The sequence below is a fragment of the Vanacampus margaritifer genome, chromosome 1 (genome assembly GCF_051991255.1).
Source record: "Vanacampus margaritifer isolate UIUO_Vmar chromosome 1, RoL_Vmar_1.0, whole genome shotgun sequence".
Lineage (NCBI taxonomy): Eukaryota > Metazoa > Chordata > Actinopteri > Syngnathiformes > Syngnathidae > Vanacampus > Vanacampus margaritifer.
The window spans coordinates 62344428-62367819 of record NC_135432.1 but is presented as its reverse complement, the minus strand read 5'-3'; the positions used below and the strand labels follow the sequence as shown (position 1 = coordinate 62367819).

Here is a 23392-nt window from a genome sequence, read left to right as displayed (position 1 = left end):
GTTCGAAAAACAGGACTTTATTCCTGCAACAGTATTGACCTATCCACAAGGAGCATCTTTGCAAACGGTCTTTGTCGCTATCTAGCGGATGTGCTTGTTACTAATAAAGCACTGCTGTCGCCATTGGTTGGACTTTGTCGCCATCTTGTGGACAGAACACGACGTCAGCCGTTCGCACGGTTTCGACGTGCGCGCTCTCGCGTCAATGCGTCAGCTGTCAAGCTGCGAACGCGCACCACTCGGCTCCCCTCACTCACAATGGACTACTACGTCTGCCACTACTTCCTTTGAATTTAGCATTAGAAACTACGCGAGGACGTTTAAAAGTAACATGACCGTTAAATGGTCGCAATGGTGGGTTAAAGATCCGCGAGGAAAGCTGGTAAAATAACGGGTTTGAAGTGAAATAGCAAGACTCGCTAATAAGCTAGCCTCGGACTTCTACCGGCTTCGTTAGCCGCGGCTAGCTCGCTAGCTACCTAGCTAGAGTGATGCTAAGTGGCTCAAATAGTTATGAACAGTTGTGACATTACGTCTTTAAAAGAGAAACAATGTCAATTGGAGGGAGTGACGGCGGCTAATAACAACAATAAAAACACTGGCACTCGGTAGGTAGCGATGGGTACGAGTGCTGTCAAGACATGAGCCCCATGGAAAACGCCGTGCTTCCCGGGATGTCGTCCGTCCAGCCTGGACTGGACCTGCTAGACGACCGGGACGGGCTCCGGCTAGATCTCGGCTGCCCGGCCACCGCCTCATCATACGCGGGCGACGTCAACGGCGAAGGCCCGCTGTTCGAGAGGCGGAAGCGGTCGCGGTCCAACAGTTCCAGGCACCACTTCGGCGACGTGGTGGCCGAGCTGGGTCCCGAGGAGGTTCGCTGGTTCTACAAGGAGGACAAGAAGACGTGGAAGCCTTTCGTGGGACACGACTCGCTTAACATCGAGCTCATGTATCGGAAGTACAGCGAGCTTAACCCCGGTGCGGCGAGCCTCCCGGTGGAAGTCGACGGAGTGACCGTAGAAATGTCGGTGGAAACTCGGACCATAGGCGACCTCGGAGAGCGGGGGTCTTTGGACACATCCACGCCGTCCACGAGCATGGATGAGAGGGACCCTGACAGCATTGACGTCCACGTGGAGCCTGTCTGTGTGCGGGGGGGACTCTACGAGGTGGACGTCAGAAAAAGGGGATGCTACCCTGTTTACTGGAAGCGTAAGTAAACCTTACTGTTCGTTTTAAATGCAGACATTTTGGACTCTACTGGATTAGATCTAGATTCCCCCAAGATCATTCAAGATATAACAGGTGCATCTTTCTGCAGGAACCTGTGCAAACGTGGTAGAGACCCAGACAGTTCTGGAGACCGTTTCAAGCTCCTTCTTTTATTTACGTTCGCCAATAAAAAAAAAATACATACATTTATATAATGTACAGTTAGACAGATTCAAGATTCAATGTGCCATCATTGTCTGATTTATTATGAAACTTTGGAAAATCTGTTTGTATTTATGTGGTCTCTTGACCCTATTTGGACATAAAAATATGTAATAATAAAAAAAAGAATAAATCATTAATTTAATTATAAATAATGATTTGTGCACATACAGATTATTATCAATATAAAGTGTCATCTTTTGGGATCATACTGTCGTAAAGCTCTGTTCTCAAAAAAAAAAAAAAATTAACAGAATTTTAAATAAAGTTTTCAAGTGATTGATAGGTGATTCTCGGTGGCATATGACAAGTTGGGTCAAATAATTCTGGTATGAGGGAAATTCTGGGTTTTTAGGACACTGAAGTTCAATTTGCCTACTGAATTTATTTATATATATATATATATATATATATATATATATTTAGAGAGAGAGAGAGAGAAATATTTACATATACTTTTAAAATATATTTTAAAATCTCATGTACCCGCTGGAGTGCCATTGATTTAGAGTACCGAAGATGTACTGATGAAGTTCTACACAAATGCTCAGTGTTATCTAATCTGGCCTGAACACTTTACCAAACAAGCCTGCACCCATTTTGTCAGCGTTACGATCTTTCCCGTTTAAATATTCTTTGATCCACATGTGTATTATTTTCATCCTTGTCATTGGTCACAGCAGCAGCAGACTTGATTAATGTGCAAGACTAATCACAGCTGGCCCAACTCCATAAGCCACTGAGACTTGGCCCTGCTGGATTTGTCTGAGTTAAATTACAATCAACCCTTTCCAGAAAAGCAGCGACATAACCTATATCCTCATATTAGCCTGGCACGCTTGTTTACACAACTGCAGAGACTACTGGGTATCCATAAGCAGTAGCGAAGTGCATCATGAATAATAGTTTTTTGCAATTAGTTGTGGTTATGAAAAGTGAGAAAGATTAAATATTGAACTCATTTAATGAGAAGTGATCAAATTCTAGAATGGTAACACTTGGCATGATATAATAAAATAGCAAGATAGTAAGCAGATCAATAAGATGTTTTTCTTTTTTTCTTTCTGGCAGAGCAAGACCACATTCCAGTGCTGCGAGGCCAGTGGTTCATCGACGGCACGTGGCTGCCCCTAGAGGAGGACGAGAGTGACCTCATCGAATGCGAGCACCTCAGCCACTTCCACGGGCAGCAAACGCAAGACACTTTTGACGCTAGCGACATGGTCGTCAGGACCGTCGACGGGAAAGACGGTGAGCCACGACTCTTCACTTCATAGCTCAAGTACGATGGAGCCCGTGTATTTTGTTGTTGTTGCGTTCTTAAGTTGTTGGTTTTTTTACAGGTAGTTCAGTCAAATTTATTTTACTAGGCAAATGCTGTTGTTGCTATTGTAATGGCTAATGACTGTCATGAAAATAACTAGCGAAGTTTACAAAGAACATCTTTATTGGCCATTACCCTCTATTGGGTGTCTGCAAAGGGTATGTAGTCTTATTTTTACATGTCTTTTTACACTCATATGACAGTTTGGTAATGATAACCACAGAACAGGAAATGGAACCTGCTGTGGCATAGGAAATGGTCTGGCTGTGCTGTACAATATCGAGATAATTATATATTACATTACATTATGCAATGGTGACAATGAATTCCTCCTCCTTGATGCACAAAAAACAGAACCAAGAAAAAGCTAAACAAATTCCTGGTGAGCCCGGCAGCAGTTTTTGTCACATACCAGTTCCAAAATGTCAACGACAGCCATGTTACTTAGTTCGTTTTTTTTGCCTCCATTTAGGTTACCTCGACATACCCCATCAACCACTTAATGGCTTTCAAAGCCAATGGACTCCCCCCCCCCCCCGATGGCTCGTATCTTGTGTACTCAGCAGGTCTTTGGTTCTGCCTCCTCGTCAGCCTTTTCACCTCGGTTGAGGAAAACGCCGCTGACATTTACAAAACAGCCGACTTTGAATAGGAATCAATGTTTTAGTCGCGTCTAATATTCAAAACCTGCTGATTTGGCAAACAGATGCTGAGTTAGGCCTTTTAAAATGTCAAACCCAGATATCTCCTTATAATTTAAATAGACCTAAATGGGCCTAAATGAGTGGATTTCTACAAAGTGCTTATTTCTGTATCTGTGGCCTTTATAACATACAGTAGAGTGTTACCTTGACTTAAGAGTTTAAATCATTCCTTGACAAAACTGGTGACTTGATTTATTTTCAAATCAAATGAATTTTCCTAATTGAAATAAATGACTTTAACTCATTCACTGCCATAAATTTATTAAAAAATAAGATTATTAAAAATTAGGGGCAAGAGGCCATTAAAATTTTTAATTGTAATTAATCGCATGACTGCACTAGTTAACTCGCGATTAATCACAAATTTCATATCTGTTCTAAATGTGCAATAAAAAAATTCTAGGTTTTCATACTCTTGTTAACAAAAGTGGGGAAAAAATGTTAAACTAATACAAATAGTTCAAATGAATTTTTGACGTTTATAGCCGTCAATGGCAGTGAATGAGTTAAATGCCTCTTTTTTTTTTTTAACTTAACTTTTTTTTTTTGTAGTTAGATGAAATACAATGTTTACTTGGATGAGTGACATCGAGCTGGAGTCGGATCACCAGTTTTCATTCTGTATTTGCTATTCGCTTTGATAAATAACAAAAACTGCATTGCCTTGCAACACAAAGCAAGAAATTGCCTCATACTCGAAAACTCCTAAGTTGGGGCACTCTCAAGTCAAGGTGCCACACTATAACAACCTTGCTATTATGTTTTATTCAAAGGATATGATGTTAAGCTACAGTAAATGCCATGCTAAGTATTAACCTCGTTTTCTACAGTCACTACCCCGGTCATCTTCGGCATGTGTCAAGCAGCGCTGCTTATCAGATCGGAAGGCTTGGTAGTAGGCAACAATACTGAGGCGTTCTATCATGGCCCTAGCGGCAATCTGATAGCAACGCCACTCGACCGACTTGCTCAACAGCAATGACCGGGGTAGGCGCCGGTGTTAATGGCCATCACTCACTCTCTCTTGGTTGTTAGTCCTCTCCCACCTGCCCCCTTTCTACCTCCCCTTTCTGTTCAAATGGAGCGGCTATCAGACGAGCGCTAGAACAACATGTCACAAGCGCAAACGCTGCCAAGGTACTGTAAAAAAAAACAAAAAAGACCCGTTTTCTTTTCACTCTATTTACCCTAACCCACTAGCTTCTATCCTCTCTGCCTCTGTAGAGCCCTGAACTTTGTAGGACTAGACTCCCCTTTTTATTTTAAAGGATCGAATATGTTGATCCATTGTAGCCGTAACTGGCACTAGTTGCTAGAACTTCCTCTTGTGTGCTGTGACCTAGAGTTTGGTTCTGCTACTCTTTCTGTTGCTTTCCTAGGTTTGATCGTGAATCAACCATGCCATACCATACTGGCTATCCCTGGTCCACATGACATGTAATACATGCTTACATAGAACATGACCTGCGGAACACAATTCTTATTTACTGTGGAATTTTGTGACGACTGACCAATGGCATCGATTTGTGGAAAAGTAGGAAATTGACCATATTTGGACACGGGAGTTTTCCGCCAGAACACACACTTAAATGCTACATGACCAGGAGTATGCCAAAGTATTCCAAAGTCTGTGGTGTCCTTTTGACTTGATCTGCCCGAGACACCTTGCCAGGAACCCGTGCATCCGAAATAGACGCCCGAGTCTCTGACCGAGCTCCCCAAGGGTGAGCCAAGGCAACCCGGAAAGGAACCTTAGGTGAGACTGGAATAGTAAACAGTATCTCACGGCCTACCTGACCGAGACTGGCTACTTTTGAGACAATTTGATTCCCCTATTTGTAGCCATCAATGCAACATTCTTGGTGGTATTCGGCCTCAACTCAACTCAGGAATCTACTTCCGCTTCCACAAACTTCCTCTCATTCGTGGCCAACAACACATTTGCCTTTATAATCCTGAGAGAATGTGAATGTTAGTGCTACAAACGTGGAGCTCTGACCCTGTTTCTCTTACTAACCTAGCTCTTCTCCTTTTCTGCACGACAAGACAATGTAGCATAGCATTTTTAAACGACTTAAGTGTAATTCTTCATGATTGGTTGCCGGTCCCGTAAGCACTTTGCCTTCCCCTTCCTTTCACAATGCAATGTCTCTCACTGTAAAACAGGAAATGCACAACCCTCTAGCGAACCATCTTTTTGCTGATTATATCATCATTTGCATGTCAAATCAGAATCGGATTTGAGGAGGCTTACAGGGATGTGATTTTTCCGCTAATTCGCGGAATTCCGCTTTTTTTACCCCCCCCCCCAAAAAAAAATTCCGATTTTTTTATTTTATTTTTATTTTATTTTTTTAGTAGTTCATTGTGTATGCACATGACTCCGACAGATAACATCTTCTGCTATAACAAAGACATTTGTGGTATGCTCTAATATGAGTTACTTTTCATTTGGTCATGATATAATTATTTGTTCATGAAATTTGAACTCTTCAAAATTATTTATGTGTTAACTTAGTAATCACATTAGTTAGATATGATGATATTCTCAGTGATAGTTTTTAAAAGCAAAGGCAGTCCAATGTTTTTGAATGTGACTGATTTTGAGTTGACTAAAACTGCCATTTTATATGGGATAGTTCAATATACATTGAAAATTTATGCTGTTGTTTTGTCTATTTCTTTGTCATGTGAGTGCATTGAAAGTACTTAAAAACACGGAAAACCCATGAGCTCCGGGGGGCTTCGCCCCCCTTGTCCCCCCACCAGGGCGCTGCCCTGGACCTAGCTGGGTGCCAGCGGCCCCCAGACCCCCGGCTAAATTTTCAGATAATTTCACTTTGGTCAAATCACATCCCTGGGCTTAATATAATTTCCATTCAGGGCTTGTGATTTCCGTCCCCCTTTACAGTGATGCGGGGCTGCATTCATCTCCCCTTTAAGTCTTGTATCTGATATTAACGTCATGGCAAATCCCATTCTCTGTGAACATGAAAAAACAGTTTGAGAAGTAATCCAAAGTGCAAGTGTTATTGTGTTTTTTCATGGTTTGTTTTGCTGGTGTAAACTTGACAACATGGCGCTCCTTTGCCAAGATAAAGCATTTCGTAGATGACACCACATCATTGTGTTTTCTTCTGTACCATATGATAAAGCCTTCGTACATGCCTAGGCTTCCATTCCTCTGGTTTCATACTTTTGGCACTCCCTGAATGTTCTGAATTAGCATTTGATGAGTAGCGGTAGTTCAACTCCCAGTTGCTGCTGTCACAGCGGTTTTCTCTTAGCCAGCAGCAAACTTGCTGTGGCGGAGGTATAATAGTAATAATGCACACCAATTGGGCTGGATTGTGTCAAGAATGATTACGCGACCAAATTATACATCTTTATGCCTATTTTGTAGTTTAACAGTTCCAAAACATCTGCTTTTGTACAGTTTTGCTTCGTGTGAAATTGTCAGTCGTCATCGGGACTTACTGCATTGTCCCTCAAGTCCTTCAGCCTGTTGCGAAGGACTTCATTCCCCAAATTGTTTGAGTGCTGTGCAAGGGAGCCACTGGACCGCCGCCAAAGTCTCACATCAATCTCATCTCGGTGATCTCGCTGCTGTGCTGCTGTTCAGAACATCCAAAGGGCGTTGTCGTACAGGGGCAGTCAACCGGTTTTATCTATCCCTTTTTGTGTGGTTCTTACTTGCTCTTGTCGCCGCCTTACAAGAATATAAATACTAGAATAGTATTGTGTAAGCAGGACAAAAAAGTAAGAACTGACTCTTACTCCCAATTTCCTTCCAAATGCAAATCAGTCCCTCAGACTGCATGCGACCAAACCTATCAACACACAACGCTTACATTTGTTTGACCTTGATACTCTTCTTAACATGTCTTCACTCTGCTCTCTCTCACCGTCCCCATCCTGCAGCCATCCACAGCTTGAAGCTAAGTCGGACTCACGTGGACTGGCACAGTGTGGACGAGGTCTACCTCTACAGTGACGCCACCACGTCCAAAATCGCTCGCACCGTGACGCAAAAACTGGGCTTCTCCAAAGGTCTGTCACTGTCGGAAACTAGTTTCCTTATGATATGATGTCTTGATTTGTACGGCGACGTAATCCGAGTCCTCAAACGCGAAATCCTTCCAACTGCAATCCAGCCCACATAAATTCCCACCGCCTCTTTGAACCTTTTTCACAACACATGACTTAAGAGCTAAATAAAGACTCGCCTGCTCCACTGTCTGACCTCACCAGCAACAGGTCCGCACCTCAATCCCTACCATGTTCTCTCACAGCTTCCAGCAGCGGAACCCGGCTGCACCGCGGCTATGTGGAGGAGGCCTCTCCGGAGGACAGACCCCCACGGACCACGCATGTTGTCTTTGTGGTCCATGGGATCGGGCAGAAGATGGACCAGGGCCGCATTATCAAAAACACTGGAATGTGAGTTTTAGTCCACTTTTGCACTTCCGGTAAAGGAGACATTTTTCTGCCTTGTCTGTGTTGACAGAACAGAAGTGGGGGAGTAAGTTACAGACACTGACTCTCCTCCTATTTTATGTTGCCACGCATTAATGATCGGACTGTGGGATGCTGCATCGCCGTGTAAAAGTCTAGACATTGCGGCAATATCGCTCTTTGACCCATTCTGAGTAACAGTCACCAGGTGGAACACCTTCTCTTCAAGCTCAAATGTGGAATCTCATTTTAAAAACGGCCTCTCAAGATTTGGCTTTGGATTTCTTTCAGTTACAATTACACTGAAATCCCAAATTTCCTCAAAACAATCTCCAAAATAAGATTTCAATTCGTCTTGCCAATCAAGACCCACATTTTTCTCTTTCCAATTTGGATTCAAATTAACTCTTTGACTGCCAAAAACGTTAAATAACGTTTAGTAAAATCCTAGGGAGTAGTGCCAAAGACGTTAAAAGACGTTTGTTTCAAAACAGAGGTGAAACTAACCATTTTCTATTGTTGATTACTGAAAAACAGAATAAGGTAGAAACAAACTTTTTTTTCTGATGAAAGATGAGAGTCCAATCATTCATTTTGTAGTATGTGTGTTTCTATAGTCCAAACACATAATTGTCTGTGGACCTTGAAAGATCAGTCAAAAATGCTTAAATCGGCTGGCACCCACGGCATCCCTTTTCTGAAAACGTCTGGCAGTCAAAGAGTTAAATTCCAAATAAGTTGGATGCAAATTTGGTTATTTTTTTGCATGCAAATTTAGTCCAAATTTGAATCCAGATATAATTCCAATTCTAATCAAATTTGGACGCGAGTTTGCTTCCAATTTATATCCCAATGTAAAACTTTTAGCTGTATTAACGCAACATGATACAGTAAAACAACAGGCAATAATTGATTCCGAAAAACATGAATTTTGACCTAAGAAAATATGTGGGGAACCATTTATCCTCCAGACCTGTAGGAAACCCTGATCTCGCCAGACCAAGGCATGTGTGTCTCTGTGTCACAAAGATAGTCAGGCCGTCGCTCGAGGCTTAGGTCGGCTAAGCAGGTAAAGTAGACCAAGCCGAGCCGTGGAGCACTTTAAGCCTTACAAGCAGCTACATCGGGATTACGGTCTACAAACACCTTCTTCAGCAAAGAGGAAACGTCGACGTGGCACGTCAAACCACTTCCTGTTTGCTTTTCATACAGCCAATCCTCCAAAGTAAAACACACTCTACATCCCATCTGCTGTTTTTCAGGTTAAGGGAAGGTGTGAGGAAAATGGAGGAAAGGCACTTTTCAGAGCACAATGATGAGCATGTGGAGTTCCTTCCCGTGGAGTGGCGCTCCAAACTTGCCCTGGATGGAGGTTTGTCATTCCATTGTGCATTTAGAAGAGGAATAATAAACTAGCAATACTGAGGGAATGTTGGCATCATCTTACTTATACGCTGTGGGGTGTCTCTGTGTAGATACAGTGGACTCCATTACACCAGACAAGTTGAGAGGCCTGAGAGACCTTCTCAACAGCAGCGCCATGGACATCATGTACTACAACAGTCCCCTCTACCGTGACGAAGTAAGTCAAAGTCACACTTCATTCAACAAATGTGCGGGTGCATAGCGGGTAAGCAGTGACGAAAGAAGTCAAGGAAATGCACCGACCAATCACTCACATGCATTATACTGTAACTCCTCCTCCTAAATGGCTGTGTGAAAGGCTGGTAAGAGTTGATGTGAGAAGTTTAGTCAGTGCGGCTTTATTGGCTGCTGCCAATCAAATCATTTATGCACAGCAGCTTTTTGTGACAAGCAGTGAAGCGAGAAGCCAAGAAAAAAAAAAAACACAGATCCTCCATAGTGATACAACTCCCAACTCCAGCAGTTGCTTGCAAGTAGAGCAAGTGGGTGTGTGTGAGGTGGGCGAGCGGTTAGGCGAGTAGTCACGTGACTGGTATGCTCCTTTCCGTTCAGATCACTAAGGGACTGACCCAGGAGCTCAACAGACTGTACTGCCTGTTTTGCTCGCGCAACCCCGACTTCGAGGAGAGGGGAGGCAAAGTGTCCATCGTGTCGCACTCGCTGGGCTGCGTGATCACATACGACATCATGACGGGCTGGGACCCCGTACGCTTCTGCCTTCAGGAGCACCACGCCGTGGAGGAGGAGCTGCACAAGCACTGGACGTCGTACGAGGAGAGGCATCTGCTAGAGCAACTGCGCTACACTAGGAACAGGTCTGACTCGCAGCTAGTTGAAATGTTATAGAATTTGCCGGAACGTAATGGAAATTATGACAAATAGGCTTTTGCTTGTATAGTATTGATATTATTACTATTATTAATATTATAATATATATAATATTATTTACAGGAAAATACTGAAATATTTGAAGATTTTCACAAATACTGAGATTATGTCAAAAATTCTGAAAATCTAGAAAATTATTAGTATGCAAAAGCATACCTAAAAAAAGACAAAAATATTGGACGGAAAATGTACAAGTTAAAAAATTTTTTTTTAAAAAAAGGAACAATTTAATCAGATTGAACAATATACAATTAGAGAAAAAAAGTATTAGCAAGGAAAAAAAAGAAATATTGGGGGGGAATTATTACAATTAAAAAATAGAAGACTAATACAAATATTCGCCAAAAATACCACATATACATGAAGATACCAATAATTTACAAAACATTCAAAAATATTATCACAATATATTAAATTATCAGTACAGAAGTCCATATGACATGAAAATGCAATTGCAAACTGTATATCAAATCTGAATCTTGACCCTGTACTTTCTATGCTAACGCATCATGTTTTCACCTTGCAGCTCACTAGCACCACCACCTGCCCAGTATGTGTAATAACAACCTCCATGTAACTCAGAAAGTCAGTGAATTTTATATCTGTGTACAGATTACAAGAGCTGGAGCATCAACTTTTAACACTGGAAGCCTCCAAACCGTCAGCACCTCCTGCACTCAAATTTAAGGTTTGTACATGTCGACGGGTGATGCAACTCAAATGGAAACTGTTGATTAAATTGCATCTCTTTTACTTAATAATACTTTAGGTGGAAAACTTCTTCTGCATGGGTTCTCCTCTGGCGGTCTTCCTGGCACTGAGGGGCATTCGGCCTGGCACCAGTTGCCACCAGGACCACATCCTTCCTACGTCCATCTGTAGTCGCCTCTTCAACGTCTTCCACCCGACGGACCCCGTGGTCAGTTGCCCCAAATACTTGTGGAAATTAAGGCATCTCTCAAACAGGAAATGAAAAAAAAAACCAGATAGTTAGTTGGCTATTACTTTTGTTCATAGACGTTGTCACACATGGATGAGTATTAACTCTTTGACTGACAGACGTTTTCAGAAAAGGGATGCCGTGGGTGCCAGCTGATTTTAAGCATTTTGACTGATCTTTCAAGGTCCATAGAAAATTATGTGTTTGGACTGTGGAAACACACATACTACCAAAAGAAAGATTGGACTCTCATCTTTCACCAGAAAAAAAAGTTTGTTTCTACCTTATTCTGTTTTTCAGTAATCAACAATAGAAAATGGTTAGTTTCACCTCTGTTTTGAAACAAACGTCTTTTAACGTCTTTGGCACTCCTCCATAGGATTTTACTAAACGTTATTTAACGTTTTTGGCAGTCAAAGAGTTAAGAAAAAAACTGCAGAGCCCACATGAACTCTGTTGTGAAACAAAACAGCAGGACCTAAACAGCAGCACCTAGCGAAACACAGAATTTATTTTTTTTAAAGTTATTAACTCCAATTTTCTGCTGTTTTTTTTCCAGGCCTACAGACTGGAGCCCCTCATCCTCAAACACTACAACAATGTTGCACCTGTGCAGATACACTGGTAAGATTTACGTGGAAATAAGATTCCATAAATCCATGTCCAATTATGTATGAAAAGTCTACACACCCCTGTTCAAAACATATAATGTGACCTATAACTTGTAGTCAACTGAGATAATGTGGTGGCATATGTGTACACACCCCGGAATTAATCACATTCAAAACTCATTTTAAATGGGACAAACAACGTTCAGTTGTTCTAGTATGCGTTATCAAACATTTTTATAGGCATTGTAACAGGGTGTGCACACTTGTGCAAGCACATTATCTCAGTTGTCTACAAGTTATAGGTCACATTAATGCTGGAATATGTTTTGAACAGGGGTGTGTAGACTTTTTATACCTGTATAAAAAATTAAAAAAAAAAAAAATCCAATTGAATGATCATATTAATGGTGGAAAAAGTTTTGAAATCATTTATTTTGGTCCCTTTTTTATATAGCATTTCAGCAGTTGGTGTGTAGACTTTTTATAACCACTGTTAATTTTTTTTTGGGGGGGTGGGGGTTGGTTTATTAAATATATAAGCACATAACATTTAAAATATAAGTGAAAATTTAAATTTGAAGAAATAAAATAATTCATCAATAATGTCATAATTTACATGTTCAAAAGGAGTAGGAAGAAATTTTTGATGAATCCCTTCCAGGTGTAGCGCAACTAATTCGGCGCCTTACGACGAGGTGCGACCCACTTTCCTCAACTTGACTAAGGAGCCGACGTCCGACACAGAGAGCATCCCCAGTCCCAGCACTTCTCCTGTCCTCCCCCGGAGACACTACGGAGAGTCCATCACCAACTTAGGCAAGGCCAGCATCCTGGGTAAGACGTCCTCAGAACCTTATCTTGTGCTGCTACCCTGCCTTTAAAGCACCAAGGCTGAGTTTTGCCTCTTTTTCTCCTTTCTTCTGCAGGAGCGGCGAGTATCGGGAAGGGCATCGGTGGAATCCTCTTCTCCCGCTTCTCGCGCTCCAACAGCCAACCCACCGTCTCCGTGGGACTGGAGGGCGGATCCAACGCCGAAGACGATGAGCAGCAGAAGCGAACCGAGAGCCAATCGGCGTACGGGCTCTCCAGTATGGCCCGGCCCAACTCGCCCAACGCAGACGTGTCATGTGGGTCACAACCCGGAACCCCTCGCAATCGTCTTTCGTGTATCATTAGTTTTCAATTACAGCAAAGAAAGTTGAACCCTCTGTGTGTTTTAATTTTTATTTATTTTTCCCCAGTGGAGCTGGAGCGCCGTATTGACTTTGAGCTGCGCGAGGGCCTGGTGGAAAGTCGCTACTGGTCAGCCGTCACGTCGCACACAGGCTACTGGTGCTCACACGACATCGCCCTTTTCCTGCTCACTTTCATGTACCAGCAGAGGAACACCCCGTCCGACCCAGGAGGGGACACCCCCGAACCTGACTGAACCTCACCCCTATCCTTTTTTGTTTTGTTTTGTTTATACTTAGATACTATTTTGCTTATGATCCAGTTCTGTGAACTAATAAGGTGACTTCAATTAGTTTCATTCCAGTGCAGTGGAACCTCCAAAGTGGATCAAAACTAGTTTTCTCACCATAGGAAAGCATGCACAGCCCCCTTCTGTTGCAGGGGATACATTCCAAACCCACCCACGTTCGGTGAAAATTTGGGCTTTTACTTTTTCTTTTTTTTTTGTCTTGGGACTCCGACACCCTTCAAACACATTTAAACTTATTTAAACACACTTTATAAAGTAATCCTTAGCGCCACTTGTCATACTGGTATCAACAAATGGGAGTCTGTCGTATAACATCACAACAACGAAAGCCTGCTAGCTTAATGCTAACATAATGCAAAACGTCATAGATGGCTTAACGGGAAGGATTAAAAATGGTTCATTCATTTCTGTTACATGTTTACATTCTTCAAAATGCAACAACGTACAACTGCAATGAAGTAAATAAACACATTTGAAGATAGAACATTTGAAGCTGTTATATCGTTATCGTTAATGCTGCACTACATTGCGATATTTTCTCGCTCCCTGAGTAAATAGTTAATCAATCGTATTGCTTTTAAAATAATTCCAATCTATTTGTGGAGGATTGACTGAGACATAACATGATTATTTGATTAAAAAATGTGAATGTGTGAGCTTTCAGGAAATAATGAGGGATTGGGTATTATATGATATCCCACATTCATGAAAGTCCACTTAAGAGGTTCCACTGGAAGGATATTTTAGTGTACTTAATTGCACCTGAAACAATAGCCAATTACATTATGGCCACAAAAACACTGTAGCTAATTAGCATAGCATCAACGCTTCAGTATTTACAGCCTCGCACGTACGAGCCAGTCTGAAGCCTTCATGACAAAGCTGCCTGTTGGAATACATTGGTTTGCCTTTTGAAACCAGCCAAAAGCATACTAGTTTATTTAAAAGGACGCAACATGCAATTTTGGCATGATATGATTTTCAATTACTGTTTGTAAGTACATTTGTTGCCAGGAGGGGCTGCCTGTGTTTGATCAAGATCTGCCCTTGTGGAGTTATGACCGATTCATGTTTTATGGTGAGCCGTCAAACCTCTCTGGCATGCTCCGCCCACACACAATGACAAAAATGTGCTAAACCGTCGGACAAATTCGTCTTTGAAAGGGACTTTTGAAAAAATGAGCGCAACATGTCTGCTTTGGTCCAAAATAACAGACTTCCTGCGTCTTTTCAGGCATGACTTTTTTGAAAGTCTACTCTTGATACGCGTGTCTACCAAATATCAGGTTACTAACTGAAACTGGCTGTAGGAGATGGATTTACAACATTTTGGGGACAAATCTGTCTTTTAAGGACACCTGGAAATTGCCAAAATGGCCGTTTTGAAAAACGAAACGGCAGTCCTCCTGTGTCTTTTTTTTAAATTTTAAATATGAGTTCTTCAGGCATATTTGTCAATCTACCACTCACTAAGCGGGGGAGCTGAATTGTCCATATCTCTTACACAAATCACCTGTAAAAAAACAAAAAAATCACATAAAATGGCTGCTTTGAGCCAAAATGGCAGCATTGCTGTCTTTTCAAGCATGGCTTCTTGAGACTTTTTTTTTCCAAGTCTACCCATAGCAGAAAAAGTCATACTCTGGGGGTTGGATTTTCAAAATCTTTCAAAAAATCCATCTCAACGGAAAAGCATAGTTTCTGTGTTGCTTCTTAACAATCAAGGGCTGATGCACTATTGTTCATTAGTGTCATAGTTCAATCGTGTGTGTGTGTCCTGTTGACTCAAAGCCACGCTGCCTTCCTTGATGTTACAAAGCACACCACTGGACTTTATTTTAACAACGATAGTATATTTTTATTAATGAAGGCACGTTAAACAAAACACTCCCTATTATGTTCATTATCAAGCAATAGGCGTTATTATTAGATGGGCTGGAAAGCCGGATGTGCATTAAAAGTGTGATTTTTGACCCCGTCCTTGCCCTGCTGTGTGCAATAACAACAAATGCCTGTAAATGGATCCTAACCTCCTTGCAAAGCACTGTTAATATTTATTCCTTGTCATTAAAGGGCATTCCTTATTTTTGAATACAACTAATAACTGCCTCTCACGTGTTTCTGTGAATGATGTGGTATGATTTGGATAACAGACTCTTGAAACGGAATTCAAATAAATTTAAAAACTGCAGTTACCTGCATTGTCACCAGGTTCATGCTAGTCATTAGCTTTTGCCAACAAGCTATGCTACATTCACCTGAATGAAATTGAATTTTATCCTTTGTCCTTTCCTTCGCCCTTCCTTGCTTCTTTCCTTCCATACATCCTTGTTTCTTTCCTTGCTCTTTACCATTTCGACGTAAAGTTTCATCTCCTGTTCTGTTTCACTTCTTTCAATAAAGTTCTACTTCCTGTCCTGTATCGCAAGTGATGCCAAAGAGGCAAACTGTGATGATGGTGAACGAACGGTAAATTGACTTTAATTACACAGAGCTGAAATCTCATAAGATTTGTTTTGAAATTGTAGTTAAACTTCACATAGGTGTAAAGTTACAGAATGTTTATCATTGTTTTTGAACGACTCCATGCAAATGCGTAGGACTCGACCTTTTTTTTTTTTTTTAGGACAAAGGATGCGTTTGTGTACTAGTGGGATGTATGAGATTCTTTCTGAGGCCCAAACGCTCTCGCTAACAACAAAGCGCTGTTCTAGACGGTCAATGGGCCTCCTTGTGACTTTGAACGCAGTCTGTGAAACATCTGCACGGGCCCCGCAGGGAGCTCATACAACGTTTGGAAACGCAACAAGCACCGGGACCTGCTGTTCCGCGCCGGGCCAGCAGATGTCGGTCAAGTATAAATTAACGCAGAGGAACAATGGCTTCTATTTAGCCATCTGCTCACAGGCTGCTTCCCCTGCTGTTTCCATTTATGGCCCCTCTGCTCACTCGCATGGATTGTCGGTGAACCAGAAACAGTTAATGCGCGAGGAGAAGTGGGACGACATCCATCAGCTTCTTAAACTTTTTACATCAAGTATCAGCGTACTCAGCTCTTTCGGTATGACCAACATTAAAATACAGTGGTGTAGGAAACTACAGTACAGTAGAATGTACAGTAAAATGCCGGAACAATCTTACAATTCAGTTGTATTTTTAGCACAAGAAAAAAATATATATTTTTGTTAAATATAAGAACAATGTACTACAAAAGTCCAAATATTGCTAGATTTAATTCTTTATTCTTTTCTACACTTCTTTATTTCCTTTCTTCCACCTGACACTACTTCATCTTCTATCCTCTCTTCATCTGACATCCCGCTCTTTCTTCCTTCCCGACATTCCATCTGTTTCTTCCTTCCCTTTTCCTTCTTTCATCATTCCTTTAATATATTTGTGTTTCACTCCTTTCCTTCATTCTTCCTTTCTTGCATCCTTGCTTTTTCCTTCCTTGTTTATGTGTCCTTCCTTAATCGCCTCTATATTCACGCGTCCTTTCCCTCCTTCCATCCTTATTACTTTCTTCCTCTCCCTTGGTTTGTCCTTCGTGTCAATTTCCTTCTTTTCTACTTCCATTCTTTTCTTGCTAACCTTAAATTGTCTTCCATTTTCCCTTTCTCAGGCCTACCTACCTTCCTTTTTCCTTCCATCATTCCTCACTCGCATCCTGTATTTCCTCCTTACTTCCTTCACTCATATTCCTAGTTCCTTTTATACCATACCTTGATTTCCACACTCCTTCCTTCAATTTTTTTTATCATACTGTCCTTTATTTCCACCCTCCTTCCTTCTTTCATTCATTGCACAAATATTTTTTTAAAAAGTGTCTGCCTGCTTTTGTATTGTGGTGGTGAGGGAGAGGTGAAGTGCATGGGATTGGAGCGGTGACGTGATCTGTGCTGGAAAGAGGAGGAGGAGGAGGAGGAGGAGGAGGAAGAGGGGACGGCTGGACTCCATTAAGACGAAGCCTGCTGGAAAAGTGCTTGGGAATACTCCACTACTTTTTTTCTAGAGCGACTCGTCGGGATTTTTTCCTCTACTTTTGGACTGTCTTCCCCTCCCCAAAACTCCTCCTGTATGTTATAAACAAGGACAAAGCAAGTTTTGCGTCGTGTCGTCGAGCGTTTGGGTGTCTTTTTGTGAAGGTGAGTGTTTTGTCCGGTTTACTTTTGCTGTACAATGCCGCTTTTTAAATCTTAGCTTTTAGCAGTTAGCATACAACTTTCCGACGTGCTAGTTTCGTCCATTTCGCTGTTTTAAATACTTATTGTGCGCTTGAGGGGCAGTATGACGCTTACATAATGAAGCATAGGCTACCGTACGTGGAAGTGTGTGGTGTAACAGTGCGAGACCGTTACTTTTCAACAGGTGAATCAATTCCGCAGGTAACAAGCTCCGGCAAAGGGGTATGCTGTCCCATCCGGGGACCCACCCCCTTAACCCGGGCGAGAGGCTTATTTTTCGGCCACGTTTACCCCGGTGTAGTCCCTTCCACTCCCTCTCCTGTACTGGACCGGCTGGCTTCGAAAAGTGACAGATTGGCTCATTTATTTTTTCCCCCCCCCCACAGTAGGACGCGTCGAAGACCACAATATATTCTCACAAAATCGTATTTTAAACCGATATTAGTTCACTTTTTGTTAACGTTCAACGTTTTTTCGCTTGTTTTGTTCCGACCTAGCATAAAGACAGTAGCATGTGCTAATTAAAGCAAATATTGCGAGTGTAAAATGACGCCGCATCTGGCTAATTTGTAGTACAATTTGTATAAAAACATGTTTTGGTATGAAATTACAAAAGCATGTCGATGTTCTTGAGTGGAACAACGCTAAATCTAGCTATAGTTTACCATTTCAAACACTAAAATAATCTTAAAAGGGCTATACACCAATTGCCACTCATTCTAATGATGAAGATAAATGAAAAATGACATTTCTTGCATAATGTTCTTTTTCCATGCACGCTTAGTATGTACATAATCGATTTTGATCTAGGCCAAGAGTATCTTCATAATTGTCTATTCAAAATGAACTCCAGATCTTTTGGAAATGTTTTAATAGCTTAGCAGATATTTGTAAGGGGATGAATAAGCCTTAATATTTCAGAGAAACAGGATTTGAGGTTAAACCCCCCTCCAAAGTTTATTTCCTATGGCTGCCAGAAATGATGGTTTACGTCTAAATGAAACACTTCAACTCACTTCAACATACATCCCCGAGACCAAGATGGCACGAATAAAGTAGGATGGGTTCCAAAAAGAATCTGCGGATACCGGCCAAACGTGTAGAGTGTTTAAGTGTATTTGTTTTTGCGGGTGCAGGTCTCATTCCTGTGTCAAGGCACACTTTTCTGTTCCTTATGTTTGTTTGATCATTCTTGCACTGTGGCACTCTTTTGCTATCCTCCCATGACCCTTCAAACTGAACTCTTCTTGCTTGTTGTAGCTGCGTCACCATTAATCCAAAAGTCTTCTTTCGTAAAATAGTCTCTTACTGTAGTTTGGTTGTTTCTTTTTTTGGTGGGACAGGAATGGCGCTGGACGGGATCCGGATGCCGGATGGCTGCTACGCCGACGGGACGTGGGAGCTGAAGATGCACGTCACTGACCTCCACCGAGACGTGTCGCTGAGGGTCACGGGCGAGATCCACATAGGCGGTGTCATGCTCAAGCTGGTGGAAAAATTAGGTGAGCTTTGGTGAAGTGTCATTAAAAAAATGACGAGAAATTACCCTGTGTAATAAAAATAAAAATAAATAAAACTCCAACGCTCACTCAGTCAAGAATAGGCGCAAATGGGTTACACTGGTTCTGTGTTGCAGCCTCTTGAACAGTACCACATTTCTTTCACAAGGGCCACAGAGGAAAAAAAGATGCGTGTGTGGGTTTTTTTTTTGGGGGGTGGGGGGTGACAGTGTGTCGTGTGTGAAGGGCTGCCTGCCCGAATGCCCGACATTCCTACAGGGCAGCACAAGGCTTTTATTCCCGGCCCACGCTCCCGCTTTTAGCTCTCCTGTCCCGGGCCGCCTCATGATTGAGGCTTTTGTTCACTGTGCTCGTCTTGAGCCGCTCGATGGTTTGTGTCGTTGAGCTTCTTTTGTTTTCCGGTCACCGTTTAGCCCATGCTAAATTCCTTAGCATTCAAACACTCCTGTAACATAAGGTAGCATGGCGACAGATCAGTCAGCTGACTTACCAAACAGGTCGCCGGTTTGTGTTGTATTCCACAGTCTCCACTTTGTTGCAACGCTCCCATTCCTTGTTGTGCTGAATCTCCTTTTAGATAAAACGAGTCTGCTTACAGTGTGTAGTAAGGTGGCACTAGTTTGCCTCCATGTTTGGTCTAGTCTTAGGCTCCGCAATCTCCACTTTGCTGCAGCACTCCATTTACTCACTGCCCTCAATCTCCTCTCCGATAAAATACAGACGTAAATACAGATGGCCCTTGTTCTGCTCTGTTGTTGTAGTTTTACAGTCCATGGTCTCGACTTTGTTGCATCACTCTCTTTTTTAGCTGCTCTTAAATCTCCTCTTGCTTAAAATTCGTCTCTTTATGCCGACAAGTAGAGTCAAACTTTGTTTTAGTCTATTGTTGTAGTATTATACTCCACATTCTCCAGTTGTGTACATTGGTCCCTTTTCTCACTGCCCGTAATCTTCTCTTGGATAAAATTGGTCTCCCTCTGCCAAAAAGCAAGGACAAGTGATTTGCTTTTCTCCTGCCCTGTTGCTGTAGTATTGTGCTCCACAGTGTCCACATTGCTTTATTGTTTTTTTTTTGTCTGCTCTTAATCTTCTTTTGGATAAAAAAAAATGTGTCTTCTTATATTGAGAATTAAGTACAGGTTTTCTCTTCCACTGTTTGTAGTTGTATACCCCACAGTCTCTAATTTACTGCAGCACTCCATTTTCGCAGTGCCCTTAATCTCCTCTCAGTTAAAAATAGTCTCCTAATGCAGAGTAGTCAATATCATAATTATCCTCCATTGCTGATGGTTATTATATACTCCACAGTCTACATTTGCTGCTACACTCTCTTTTCTAGCTGCCCTCAATCTCCTCTTGGATAAAAAAAGAGTCTCCTTTATGTTGAGAAGTAATAACAGAAAACTTTCATTCTTCTTCATTGTTTCAATATTATACACTTCATTCCCCACTAATTCGTGATGCTCCATTTTCTCACTGCCCTTAATCTCTTCTCGGATAAAAGTAACCTCCTCCTGCAGAGGAGGCAAATGTCGATCACTGAGTATATTTATTTTTAAACCTAATCGCCCGATGCTCCGTCCATGTTGTGAACATTCACATTCACATGTCGTACATGTTCACCACATCCACGCGGCCATGTGTTGACAATAACAGCTGTCCTTATAAAATTCGTTTCTCATGCACGTGTTGGCGCACGTGAGCACGGCCACGCCATTTGACGGATGCTTGCTCACTCGTCTGCTTCAGTCAGTCAACTCTTCCTCTCCGGTCGTCCCACACGCACAATCGCAGGCTCGGATGGCCTTCGATAATGGATTAAATAGACAAATGCCAGAAAGGCACTCAGCTATTGATCACAGCTGTACTTCCACCCCCCCATGGTAACCCTTATTTAAAGCCGCCCTCTCGTAATGCTCTCACCCTTCTGTCAGTTTGCTTGTTCTCTGACAAAGTGCTGCCCGTGCCTGTAAAAGAGAATACAAATATTGCACAAACAACACTTGCGGGCGGGACATTCTATTAGATTTACTGCTGCTGTCGTTAAAGGGTCAAGTTCAGGTGTCAAGACTGGGGTTATTGATTCGTATCAAGTGCGGTTGGCCAGCAAAAATACAGTATAAACAAAGTGAGTTTATAAAAAGGCTACCCACCCTTGTGTGATATGAGATTTTTTTTCTTTTTCAGTTTCAAGAATAAGGTTGCTGTTATCACAATGACCATTAAGTGTTATTTGCTAATGGATGCCCAGTAGGACACATCGGCGTCCTCTACAACCAACCAACTATATTTACTTTGATAATCAGTTCAAATGTGTAGTTATGTATGGAAGCAAGGAAAACTTGTGCTACTGAAACCAGCTGTGTACAGTATATTAACAAAGTTGCAGCTGAGTGTAGCGTGGGGGGTGATGGGGAGGGAGGGGTGACGCATGAAGTAACAATGGGGAGGGGTCGGAGAGAGGACCTCGTCAGCCACGCTACTACTAGAATTCCATAAAAGTCTTGGATGCAGCAGGAAATGACTTCCAGGGTCTGGCATGTTGTTTCCCCTGTCGCTGCCGTCACTGCTACATTCTAAGATCCCTCCCTCCTATAAGAGTTCCCCCACGCCTCTTTTCCAAACTTGACTATATACCCTCTTGTGTGGATGGACAAATAATTGGAATCTTTGGATTGCTTAGGGGCTTTCGAACTAAAACTGAGACCCACAGATAATCCGGATTATAATTTCAATGCATCCAATTCATGTTGCTGGCACTTGTCCGTGACATAGCGGAACACGATGACCACCTATTGAACTGCCATCTTCCAGCATCCTCAGTTGCTTTTCTTTAAATCAGTGTAAATTAAGTTTGTCTTTCCCGGTTTTATTTCTAGAGTCAGTCTTCGGTTTGTCTGGGTAGCTTGTTAGCTAGCTCTAAGCATATTGTGCACGTAAAACTGATGACCAACAAGGCAATAATAATAAAAAAAAAAAGATATATATATATATATTTATTTTTATTTATATTTATTTATATATAGAGAGAGAGATAAAAATCAATAGTGCGTTAGACTCCCTTTCAAAGTGATACCAAGGCTGCGGTGCTGGCTGCTCAGCTGTTCCATAAATAGAAGTTGAGCAAACATAAACTGTTGTACTGTGACTGATGGTTCAAGTAGTTGTTTCCAGTGAAGGGGAGCCTTGAAACTGAGCGGACCGGTCAACCACAGTACAAAACTTTCCCCACACATCATTGGTGCTTTTAAACATATAGATTAGTCATCAATCTTCTCATCTGTTTCTTTTCAAACGTAAGTATGAAAAGAATGCAGCGTGCGCTCCAAAGTGTCAGCAACCTAAAAACAGCAAGCGGCTCCTGAATCAGGTCCTGACTGCCCAAAAAGGCAACGTAGCCAGCCAGGGTTTGGTGCTTGTTTATTTTGCTCATCCACACATCTCTTAATCTTCTTGTGGGACTCGCTTACAAGTCAACTTTTTTTCTAAATTCTTGCTAGGAACTTTTTGTCAATTTTTCTTTTTCCTTTTCCAACAATTGGAGTGCACGTTTTGCAAGGAAACAGATGCGATATACCACAGGATGTCAAACTTCCTCCGGGCTTTTTATACGCACCTTCTTTTCACGCTCTACAGCTTGGCCAATTCCTGCTGCTCTGTCACTTTTTTAAAGATTTTATTTTATTTTTTTTTCATTTAAACGTTAGCTTTGAACACCTCTTGGGGAACCATAACCTTGATTACTTTACCCAACTCTGACGCCACTCTCAAAGTGTAGAGTCGTGTCGCGGGCAAGGATTTGGCTTTTATGAATCAAAAAGCGGTTCGGAGATCATCCTGCTCCTAATCTCCCTGACAGGAAGTAGTTAGCCTAAATAGCGGTCCTGCCCAGGCCAGCGCTTTCCTGTTTCACTTGCAAGATGCTGCGGGGCAGTGATTGTGCTGTTCTCTGCTCATATGCTGACTATGGACAACTTCCAGCGTACAATAAATCTACTACGGGCGTAGCAAAATATCGATACTGTGATGTATTGTATGCTTTTCGCTTACAATACGGTATCGTATTGGTACTTTGAAAGATTGAACCTGTTATCTAATGTGATTGTCAGTATTCCCATCACTGCAGAACTAAACGACCAATGAGAACACAATGTATTGTTATTATGAAGTATCGTAGTATTAATATTACTGTCATTCTGAAAATAGAATGCGGATATACTCGAGTGTTTAGGATGGTTGGTTTTTTTCTAATGTAATGATAACCGCCCAATCGATGATAATGGCATCATTTGCAAAATATTGTCATATATAATTTTCATTAGTTACATACCAGATAGTGTGATTGACAGTATCGTATAAATTTCCGATATACTGTATAATCGTTATTTATCACTCTATCTTGATATTTGTGGTGTTTATTG

The 23392-nt window shown here is 41.8% G+C and overlaps 2 protein-coding genes across 5 annotated transcripts in view; both read left to right on the top strand.

The window, feature by feature from the left end:
* Positions 1-203: 203 nt before the first annotated feature.
* Positions 204-15577, top strand: ddhd1a (DDHD domain containing 1a). The gene is given in 14 exon segments (XM_077559949.1): positions 204-597; positions 600-1215; positions 2509-2688; positions 7387-7515; positions 7758-7905; positions 9183-9292; positions 9396-9502; positions 9898-10160; positions 10846-10921; positions 11003-11152; positions 11733-11797; positions 12446-12618; positions 12711-12911; positions 13026-15577. Coding segments are annotated over 14 exon segments (2490 nt in total). The 5' UTR covers positions 204-513; the 3' UTR covers positions 13214-15577.
* A 599-nt stretch (positions 15578-16176) lies between these two features.
* The window catches only part of fermt2 (FERM domain containing kindlin 2), a 42262-nt gene continuing 35046 nt past the window's right edge, over positions 16177-23392 (top strand). For 2 of the 4 annotated variants that reach the window (XM_077559948.1, XM_077559947.1), the window contains exons 1-2: positions 16182-16328; positions 18795-18953. In XM_077559948.1, coding sequence (XP_077416074.1) covers positions 16250-16328; positions 18795-18953 — 238 coding nt within the window. In that variant the 5' untranslated portion in view covers positions 16182-16249. Of the gene's footprint in view, positions 16329-18794; positions 18954-23392 lie in introns of all 4 variants that reach the window. The other 2 variants (XM_077559945.1, XM_077559946.1) reach the window with 2 other exon arrangements.